General features: G+C 48.8%; 3 protein-coding genes across 3 annotated transcripts; 1 reads left to right on the forward strand and 2 right to left on the reverse strand.

The window, feature by feature from the left end:
- Nucleotides 1-2,509: 2,509 nt before the first annotated feature.
- Nucleotides 2,510-4,465, forward strand: F5B22DRAFT_638144 (NupC family nucleoside transporter; the record flags this gene model as incomplete). The annotated part of the gene is made up of 4 exons (XM_047977547.1): nt 2,510-2,715; nt 2,795-3,165; nt 3,236-4,200; nt 4,268-4,465. The coding sequence occupies 4 exons, from the start codon at nt 2,510-2,512 to the stop codon at nt 4,463-4,465; spliced, it is 1,740 nt and encodes a 579-aa protein (XP_047828294.1).
- A 933-nt stretch (nt 4,466-5,398) lies between these two features.
- F5B22DRAFT_360907 (uncharacterized protein) lies at nt 5,399-7,089 on the reverse strand. The gene is made up of 3 exons (XM_047971072.1): nt 6,522-7,089; nt 5,987-6,465; nt 5,399-5,905 (listed from the first exon to the last, which is right to left on the reverse strand). Exons 1-3 carry the CDS (start codon nt 6,590-6,592, stop codon nt 5,610-5,612), a joined length of 846 nt encoding a protein of 281 aa, XP_047828295.1. The 5' UTR covers nt 6,593-7,089; the 3' UTR covers nt 5,399-5,609.
- An 895-nt stretch (nt 7,090-7,984) lies between these two features.
- Nucleotides 7,985-9,627, reverse strand: F5B22DRAFT_638146 (pectin lyase fold/virulence factor; the record flags this gene model as incomplete). Its single annotated transcript, XM_047977548.1, has 5 exons — nt 7,985-8,557; nt 8,617-8,765; nt 8,914-8,958; nt 9,117-9,363; nt 9,502-9,627. The coding sequence occupies 5 exons, from the start codon at nt 9,625-9,627 to the stop codon at nt 7,985-7,987; spliced, it is 1,140 nt and encodes a 379-aa protein (XP_047828296.1).
- Between the last annotated feature and the right edge of the window lie 1,238 nt (nt 9,628-10,865).

Below are 10,865 nucleotides of genomic sequence, written 5' to 3' on the forward strand. Positions count from 1 at the left end.
CGTGCCCTCAGGTGTAGGATTGCTACCTACTTCGATTCTAGAACACCAAGAAAACCTCGCAGTTGTGGGGTAGATAGGTATGATGTAGTGATGTGGGAAATATGGAGGCGCCTCTCATACCTTTGCGCTCGTAGGTATCTATCTTCATAGATAGTACGTAGTACTACCGAAGGAACTCAGAATGTGAAATTTCTCCCCGGCTGCGGTTCGTAAGTAAGTAGGCCCTCGTCCAGACCGTTGGCGACCAGAGTCCCGTATCTGTAATGTGCTAGTAGTGTGTGGCCCAGTACTCTAGTGTGTGCGCTACCTACCTAGGTACTGCACGTACAAACTGGTATGGGCAGAACAGAGGCAGACGCAGAACAAGGTAATGGGTTTTCACGATCCTATTGTTGGAGCGGAATCCTTGCGATTCTGGCGACCGTTATCTTTGAGCGTTTCGAGCCATTGTCGAATGAGATACGAGAATCGTACAGTAGGAGAACGGACAATAACGGAGTTGGCGGCTTGGCATGGCGAGCGGGTCGCGAAGCCCTTGTTCAGACCCGTTCGTGCCCATGCCTCTGGAAATGTTATCAGCAGTACCTAGCTGCCAGTACATAGTACACAGCGCTGAGACGGCTGTTATCATCAGGACGGGGACTGGCTGGGTTTGACCGACGATGCCCGGCGTCACCGGTTGGTGCTTCAGTTCTACTATAGTACCCTTCTTTTGCCACTCACTGCACGTACAACATGACGAGAACCGCATGATGTCGTTTCCGCGGCTGTGCCCGCACATTGCATCACATCGAGGCATATACATAGTATGAGGTAAATGGTGTTGTCGTCTCATTGCTTCTGCCAGCACTTTGGTGCAGTAGGTAGCATGAGAGGTGGGACTTGTGTCTACTTGTGTATGCAAACTGTAGCTTTTTTGCTTGTTATGCAGCTTCACTAGTATGAGGCTTCCGATCTGCACCACCTGACGATGGGATCTCGAGAATAGGTACCTAGTTTATGCATACAACTAAGTAGATAGTCTACACTGCCTGCTGCATGTGCTGGGTGTATTTTATACGTCGGCTGTGGCCGCCGCCGTTGCCGTAATACCTATCGTGTGATGGGTGTTGTCGATGACCATTTCAGTGAGTACTATATGTCTAACGGTTCGCTCATTGTACAGCACCATACTATGTACAGATAAATGGATGCAGAAGCAATCGGTGATCTATGACGAGTCATGAATGCCTTCTCTAAGACAACGGCGATCCGGCCGGTAGCTTGTATTGTCCCCGGGTTTACACACCAAGAGGTGCCTAGTGTCCGATGGTAAGGTACTTATCAGCATCGACACTAAGACCTTGATTTCTGCTCGATATTAGAAATACGCTATGCTGATAAGACACACAAGACAAATGGAGTAAAAATGTGAAATTTAATACCAAGTAGACGGGAATTGTTTAATTGCCTTCACTCGCAGTCTAACCCCAAGTTCCCATCGCGCACTAATTGAGGTGGATGCCCTCGATAGGTATGTACATATCATATCGTGCCTGTTATGCCTTGTTATATCTTCGCCGCGATCAAGTTGCTTTCGGTAGCATCATGTATATAGCATTACAACCGCAAGTTCGTACGCCTATTCCCTGCCGAGCGAAGCAGTAAGATCATATGGCCTTGTGTCAGTGGCCAGGCGTGTGCTGAAGCGTTCCACAGATATTCTAGCGCAGCCAGTGTACGAAGTAGTACCACGGGCACACCACGGGATACCAGGTGAGCAGGGATCGCAGGGGATCACAAAGAGCGAGCTTGCGGTCCACAAAGAGCCACAGAGAGCCACACAGGACCACACAGGACCAAACCATCCCGGTGTTGTGCCTATCAGCATCGACGAGATCCATGCCGCGGCGCTAGCCAGGCCAGCCCAAGCAACGTCCTTCCCTTTCGAGGACCCTACCCCATATCTTAGTGTGCCCTCGTTTTTTTTTTTTCCGTCGCCTGCAAATAACGCCGTCCAGGCCTGTACCGCCGTGTACCCAGAGCAGACCCAGAGATAGGACCACACGATCGCCACCGGCGAGATCACTGACTGGTAACGATGGGGAATGCCTGGGCTGCCCAATCAAGCAGCTCAGCTCGATAGCTGCGAGGTGGCCATCCTTGGCACCCGTGCAAGTAACTTTCTATAATACTGCATCGCTCTCCTCGCCCTGAACACATGCTCGTGCGAAGAGACTCTCCAGCCCTTTCGGCCGCAATCCTTTGTCCTTCGCCTCCCTTGTCTCCCCGACGACATTGCCACTACCTGAGCCCGTAGTTCCCGATCAAGGCTCGGTGGAAAGGCGTGTTAGTGAGCCAAGACCCCTTGTTGCGCTGCACAATGAGTTCTTCGGACGAGAAGACCCTAAGCCCCGACGCCTCTCCGCAGGTGGCCGGGCATCTCCACGAGCATCGCCATGAGCATGTTCACCACGGCGGTGCCGCAGCCGATCACGCCAACCACAGTAACGACGTCACGTATGCCGACATGACACAACAAGACCGGCCAAAGAGCTACGAAAAGAGCAACGACTTCCCCGCCGAGAAGACGTCGCTTGCCACCGACGAGGAGGTTGGCAATGTTGACCGATCGCGCGATTCTAACAGTCCCGAGACATCTACGGGCTTTATCAAAATGTGGTATCGGAGACTAAGGGCCCCTATCCACCTCTTCATCTGGCTCGTCTTTACTGCGTGAGTTCCAATTCTCTGGCGCGACGTCTCTCGCTCGTCAAGTCGGTGAACTGACATGTGCTGCATTGTGCGCCAACAGCTGGTGGATCTTTGGTTTAGTCAAGTTTCGCAAAACTAAGAACTGGTTGATCCCGTTCCTGGTGTACCTTGCCATCACGCTACGCATTATCACCCTCTGGATTCCCGTTCGATATGTCATGGACCCAGCCAAGCTCGTATGGCGCCACACTGTCTTCAGGGTGTATGAGCTCATCCCCAAGTATCTTCACCGGCCACTTGCTGCCATTGGAACAGTCGGTGTCTTCCTCCTCGGTACCCTCGTGCCCGAAGAGTCGGGTGACAACACAAGGCTCGGTCGTCTCCAGGCTCTTTTTGGTCTGGTTGTCATTCTCTTCGTTATGGCCGTCACATCAAGGAAATTCAGTGCCATTCCCTGGCACACAGTAATTGGTCAGTAACCATGTAGCCTTGTTTGTGGAGTTGTTTATTGTAGAGATCACTCACTAACATTTTGCTTCAGGCGGTATGCTAACGCAATTCATCATCGCCCTCTTCGTGCTGCGAACCCATGCTGGTTATGATATCTTCAGCTTCATATCTGAACTTGCTCGTACTCTGCTGGGTTTCGCCAATGAAGGTGTCGTATTCTTAACAGATAAAGACGTACCCAACATTGGCTGGTTCTTGATTGGTGTCATTCCACCCATCATCTTCTTCGTTGCCCTGGTTGCTCTCCTCTTCCACGTTGGACTTATCCAGTGGTTCATTGGGAAATTTGCCGTTTTCTTCTTCTGGACTCTTCGGGTGTCTGGAGGTGAAGCCGTTGTCGCGTCCGCCACTCCTTTCATCGGCCAGGGTGAATCCGCCATGTTGATCCGTCCCTTTGTCCCATATCTCACTCTTGCCGAGCTGCACCAGGTCATGACATGTGGTTTCGCCACAATTGCCGGCTCTGTGCTTGTTGCTTATATTGGACTCGGACTCAACGCACAAGCACTCGTATCGTCCTGTATCATGTCTATTCCTGCGTCACTCGCCATTTCTAAGATGCGATATCCCGAGACGGAGGAATCCCTGACTGCCGGAAAGGTGGTTGTGCCAGAGAATGAGGAGGACAAGGCCGCTAACCCGTTACACGCATTCGCCAACGGCGCCTGGCTGGGTCTGAAGATTGCGGGCATGATTGTTGCCACGCTACTTTGTATTATCGCCTTCGTTGGGCTCATCAACGGCCTTCTCAGCTGGTGGGGTAGTTACTGGGGCATTTCAGACCCCCCTCTGACACTCCAGTTCCTTCTTGGCTATATCTTCTACCCTGTTGCTTGGCTTCTTGGTGTGCCAAAAGGCGAGCTGCTCCAGGTTGGTGAGCTCATCGGCCAGAAGATCATCATTAACGAATTTGCTGCCTTCCTTGCTCTTACAACCGACCCACGGTACATGATGCTGAGCCCCCGAGCAACTATCATTGCCACATATGCTTGCTGTGTAAGTTTGCGACAATGCGTGTCTGAAAAGAAGTCGAAAGGTCTAGAAGCTAACATAACTCCTATAGGGATTCGGTAACATTGGTTCCCTCGGAACACAAATCGGTGTGCTTTCACAAATTGCTCCCAATCGTGGTGGTGACGTCTCCAGGGTTGCTATATCAGCTTTGATCGCTGGTATCTTTTCTACCCTGACATCAGCTGCTGTTGCTGGTATGGTATATACCGAAGGAATCGGTCTTGCAAGTCAGGTATTGAATTCATAAAGGCCACGATCTGATCGAACGGGGTATAAAAGCAAAAGAGAGATGTATACAAATTAAAAATCATATAGGATAAATCTCCATTGAATAAAATTAAACCCAAGCCAGGGTGGCATTGGAAGTTATTATTGTTGCGGCTGAGCCCCATGTTCAATTTGGCCCAGCTATATAAGTCGGTGGTCCGCAGGACTCCGCCGGCGGAGTGACTCAACCGGCCAACAGCTAGGACGTGCCAAGTTAAGCGGATTTGCTCCTTTTTGCTCCGCCAAGAGGTACTTCAGAGACAATTGCTATCCCACGCCCGCACATGTAAATTTGGCCGGACCTGGCTTTAAGTACACCACTTGTTTTCGATGCCCTTGAGGAAAGTACCATGACCCGGATCGAGAACCTTGGATCATAGCGATGACTTGGGTTCTCATGAGAATTGCAGTGATCGCGGTATTGTCTTCTTCTGCAAGCCCATTGATCCTTTATTCGCTCCTGTTTCCTACCGCGCCATCACGCCCCACGAAGCGAAGTGGCCCCGTAGGCTAGGGGGCCGCAGGTTCTTTACCTCTTACCAATAGCTTGTTGTTGGTAAGCTCTATACTTGGATCTATAGATCTGGACGCATTGATTAGGGGTATTGTGACCCCCAATGACAAACACTCCATCGCCTCTCCGCGTATCGCACCGCACCAGATAGGTTACCCTCGTTTGAATCTTTACTGTAGCCTTGAGCATGCGGAGCTGAAACCCTTCCTTTTGCGTGGGCTAGATATTAGAGCGGTAGGATAAGTACATGTAGGATGTCATTAGGTCGACTATGGGGGTCTTGGTGAGGTAGTGATACACGCCCTCTCAATTAGCACATAGCCTCCTCCTTTTAGTTCTTCATCATGAGTACTCTTCACGAGGTGGACACTGTTGTGATGTTCAGCGCTTAGGTTATACGTGAGCGTTTCATATAGTATATGGCCCGTTATGCGAGAATAGCCATCGCGCTGAGCGGATACCATACATACATCGCAGCCATGTTGATGAAAGCCCCCCATGATAGATTGAAAAAAAAGGTATTAGATCCTTATAGTCTACTCTAAGGGGTCTAGAGAGGGGTAATTATGTCCAGATGAGATGTCCAGCTACATCATTGGCCTGAGTATGATTAACGACGACGACTTTCTCTTTCCGTCATTGTTCTCTCTAGTGCTTTGATAGTATTAACTTCGTCTTCGAGGCTCTCAGGTTGTTCTTTCTGTTCTTTCGCATCAAGCTTAGATCTCAACCTAGCAACCAGGAGGTCTCGAGCAACTCGTGGTGACGCCAAGCTGAGTTCTTCTTCCAGCTTGGTTTGACTGATTGTCTTCCCGTCGCACAACTCTTTGACTAGAACCTCGACGAGATGCTGACAGTTGCTCGACAGCAAGTTGTATTTCGGGTGTGCGGTGAGGTGGTTGGTCCCTAGCGCACGCGATTAGCCCTTGTGGGTAGGTAGCTACGATGCGCTCCAACTCTTATGCATAGGACACTTTTTTACCTTACCTAATTCTTGGATTTGCTCGTGGGTTTTAGTTGTCTCTCCAACATAATATGCCGAAGTCCAGCTCGCGACTAGCTCGTCTGTCGCCTCATAGACGCGGAGATAGCTCTTCCCTAACATGTTGAGAGAGAGCTGATCGCTCATCAAATCGTAGCACCAGCATGGGCCGAAACCCCGGTCCACGACGCATATAGCCCAGTGACTGACGCTATTCAAGCTCATGCCCACGTGCTTGGCCAACCACTGGTACGAGCGCTTTGATAAATCGAAATGGCCATATACGATGGGCACCGTCGCCAAAACTACTGCGCGTTGTCGCGTATCTGCATCGTACCTTATTGGTGGCATGAAATCTGCCGAAGGCCCCGTGAGCTTAGCATTGAAGAGATCGAGATATTTGTTTCTCTGCCGTATTGCTTCCAACCTCTGCGCATCTTCCTCTGCCCTTAGTTTGTCACTCTTAGATCTTTCAAACTCTACCCTGTTGCGACTCGTTAGTGGCTGTGCATTGGGCACGAAATGCAGTGGGGGGCGTACCATTTCTTAGATATATACTCTTGTGCTGCGTTTCCAGCCTTTGCAAGCTTCGCAAGCGTCTCCCGTGCCATCTCCAGAGCTGCCGCCGAGAATCAGACGTCACCGGCGAACGGGATCCGGCGGGTATAAGTAATTTCCAGTCGAAGCTACATTAGTGCGGTGAATTGCAGACTAGCTATGCCTCCTTTCGGCACTTGCACGTACTATGTAGCCATGAGCCACAACGTTGTATGCGGTGTCTCCTTGGCAGGTATCCAAGCCTCTGTGCTTCAGCTGAGAAGCTGTCCCCCTTCACTTGCTCGGTTAATTCGGCATCAAGTTTCCTTTTAAGGTGCTTACTGAACTAGTGTGAGAGATTGTTGAGATCTATGGGGCTTATTTTAATACCTTTCTTATAAAATAGTAATTCCCATCATATCATTAAATCGGTTCTATCGAAGACATGTCGTTCTTATTCAGAATCGAGTCAAGCACCTAACGAGACAGGCTATTACCAACCAAAGTCACCGCCAACTCTCGCGGTCACTCACTAAGATCTGTCCCGATTTTAATTAGTGAAGAAAATGACAGTAGACGTTATTGAAAAAAATAAAATAAATAACTAAATAAAAATTTAAAAAAATTAAAACATTATAAAGTGACGGCCGAATCACCGAGAATGGAATATTGGGTTGAACAAGGTCGCTTGCCGTTTTAGTGTACTTCAACTTTGTACCCAGTCCTAGTGTGCTATGTATGTCAGTGACTAGTTAACTCAAGCAAACTCTGTCACCGTTATAAGGTCTGTTCTGTAGGTTCTCGTGTATGCATGAATCAATCAGAGAAGACCACATCTCATTGAGCCCATGACAATATCCTCCGACTCCCGAGCTCCTGACCAAACCACAGCCCGTTAGGCGTCTCTGGGCTTCCATGAATTTAAGGGCTGGGAAGCTGGCCGTCGCAAGGTGAACGTTGATTAAAGTGGTTGTCACCGTTAGAGCTATCTTAAATGAATGCACGTTGCCTTCGAGGATACGATGCTTGGGCCAAACATCCTAGAGAAATGACCAGGGAGTGATGTTGTTAAACAAGCTTCTAATGTGGGTGCTTTCTACATTCAGGAGGCTCGTGCGTCGGTGGTTATCTTACTATGAGTGCAATACTAATTTCGTAAAGTAACCTGTTCTTTCGAACATTCAAGTGATAGGCTGAGGAATAGTTCACACAATGAGAGAGTGCTTGGGCTTTAGGGGTGTTGGAAAGCTGACAGTCGTCATCATAATGTCCTTGAATATAGCTGTATGTGATTGGGACCACTAGGCGATCGCTTGTGCTTATCCAACCAATTAGTAGGGACTCTATGGTTATGATAGGCAATAGCTATTTATTTTGGAGTAAGGATTTATGCATCCCTTTACCGACTAAATCTTAGTCATATGCTTGAGTCTTCTATTATCACGTACATAACTACTCCTAGCTATTCAGATCTTGCCATGTCCGGCCTTATTCGGAACGTTTGACTGCGCGGTAGACGCTGTATCGGCTGCAGCGATGTTCTTCCCTTTGAAATATTGGAAGAAGTTGGTATCTGTGCCCGTGTAGGATGTTGTACTTCCGTAAGCATTCAACTGGCAGGCATGGCCAAGATATGTTGAGCAAGCTGAGTTCGCGCCGGGGCTAGGGCTGGTAAAGATCTGGCCGGAGATTGTGTTGTCGACCATCTTACCGGCATTCTGGAACACGTTTCCTTCAGCAAGGATCTTGGCACCCGAGTCAACCTCAAATATGTGCCCACTGCTCTGGTAGAAGTAGTTGTTTACGGCGTGCAGAAGCGTGTTACCTCCGACCTTGGGGGCGCGACCTGAGATGTGGTGAATATAGTTTCCCTTGAAGGTCACCAAGTCATTCGAGCCGGTGAAGTACAGGTTCCAGTAATGGTAGCCATCGCAGGTAGCTGACCAGCTGGTTCGTCCATCAATGTAGTTGTTGCTGATTGTTACTCGGTTAGAAGGGTTGTTACCCAGCACAATGTGCTGGCGACCAATAAGTGAGGTCTAATAGTCACATTAGTTTATGGATCTTTAATTGGATAAGAATTAAGGCAAAAGCTGACCGTGACATGGTCGATCCATACGAGATCAGTGTTGTCTAAGGTAATGGCGTCGCCTCCCCAGACATACTGGGGGTTGAGATTGGTGATCTTGATATTCTGAATGATTACGTTTGATGCCCCACTGACAATTCTCAGCCCCTTTCCGATGACTACAACCACTGGTGTCAGTCTTTGCTCTTTCAGCTAAGTGTTTCGAGAGTTCTGTAAACTCTCGAGACACACTTGTGCGCCCGATAGACAACTATGGCATCCGGGAGTAACCAGAACAGAAAAATAATGACTCCAGTGGTTACATACTGACACCGCTGCTGCCTTGGCCGACAAGTGACTTGTTACTCTTCACTAAAAGGATCCGGGTTAGTCAATTTCACTTTCCAAGAGTAGGATTACAGTATATAATCAACATGTAACTTCTCGCTCATAATTCCAGTCCCGAGAGGAACCACGATATCTCGAAATGAGGAAGACAGCGATGTCGACATGACTCCGGGATTAATCACCTGTAATTCCGAGTGTAGCAGCTTTATCGTACGAAACCGAGACTTTAGGTGCGCCTGGCTGATAGTTGGTACACCAATTATTCTGGTTGATAGCGGTCTGGCAACCGGAGCCGGTACCCCAAGGAGCGCAGCCAGTCTCGGTAGTTGTGCCCTCTGTGCCTCTGAAGTCAAAAGTCTTCGTGAGAATGATGACACGAGGGGAGCAGTCACCGAGGTATGACACCAACTCTGCGTTTGTTGTCGGGTACTGCGCAATACCGTATTGATGTCAGTAATCATCATTCTGGGTATGGCGTGGTGATAACTTTCATAACACAAGAAAGATCCCAGATATTCACCATCCTCTGAAGCAAACAGAAAATAGATCCGACAGTTTCTTACTCACCACTAATGCAGCACTTGCACCTCCAGTAACCCCCTTAGCAAAGCCCTCTGCAGCGCCGGTAACACCTACTGCAGAGGCGTACCTAACAAATGCCGAGGCCAAGAAAGCAAAACAGATTGATCGCATCTTGTTTTGCAACTACGCGGTGCTGACGAAAGCTTGGCTCTCAGAAATCGTGTTTGAAGTCTCAGGCTTCTCATACTACCGTATTTAAATCCATATCCGGCACACAGCGTGCGCTCACGATGCGCTAAGCTTACGTGCCTGATTGAGCTCCAGAACTGCTTGAACTCACACTCCAGGGTTCTGCTCACATTCAACCTCACTGGACTTGCTACGGTCATAAAGACAGCAATTTTTCCACCTATAGATTCGTGCTGTTATCGATAGACCTTCTTTTGACGGCATTTAGTGAAACTCATTATGTCCAAAGAGGGCGCCTTGAAGCCGGGGATTCCTAGGCAACCGGGGTGTCGCGCTCCGACGAGGAATAACGTATCCCACCACTCGCTCAGTTTCATTTCTCACGAAGCTCACTATTTCTGCGGGTACAACGGCATTAAAGCTTTGTGAACTAGTCCGGTATAAATGCGATTCAAATTATCTAGCATTCGTGGAATAATGGTACCATATCGTCATCTAGGGTCGCTTAGTGCTATGGCCCAGGTACAGTACAGTCGTCCATAATAAGGTGGATTGCGGCACTTGACGACTAGAGACGAAACTCTTCTCGGCAAGGGTGCCCGATGAAAATCTTCACAGCTCCTCCTCACCTATTATTTACATAGCTATCTGGGTCGCAAGCGATATAAAAGAACAATCATCGGGAAGTTGATACATATTTGTAATTCACAGTATTTGGAGCAGCGTCATACCGAGGGATAAGAGGGCTCGCCGGCATTATCCTTGTTCTATGTCTATCTTTGTGCACCGTGGCTCTCGATGGTAGTTGTTATCTGGCGATGTCGTCTGATACCACGCGTAGTCAGATGGGTCACTCTTGCAGCCTGGAATGTAAAGCACCTTATTGATGTATATGTAGGTGGGAACAGCCTCGCAATGTATTTATTCATGCCACTTTTTATCAGCGGCGCACATCGAATAGCTTCTCGGCCTATCTTCTTGCCCGAATTTGTATTGTTGGTACTCCATCGGGCTCAGGAGCCGTCAATCCTCTGCAGCTGAACGGCATTGACGCTCGAGTGTACTAACAATTGGTGTAAAATGTGGACTACACCAATCAACTTCTTAAGCTTTGCCGCCCAAGGAGGCAATATGTCATCACTGGTAGAACCTAGTAGTTCTCAGCCGATGAAGTAAGCATCAAACAGTCCGTCTGTGCGAGCTATGTGGGTTAATCTGCG

This window comes from Xylaria bambusicola, assembly GCF_022495145.1.
Source record: "Xylaria bambusicola strain CBS 139988 unplaced genomic scaffold F5B22scaffold_40, whole genome shotgun sequence".
Classification (NCBI taxonomy): domain Eukaryota; kingdom Fungi; phylum Ascomycota; class Sordariomycetes; order Xylariales; family Xylariaceae; genus Xylaria; species Xylaria bambusicola.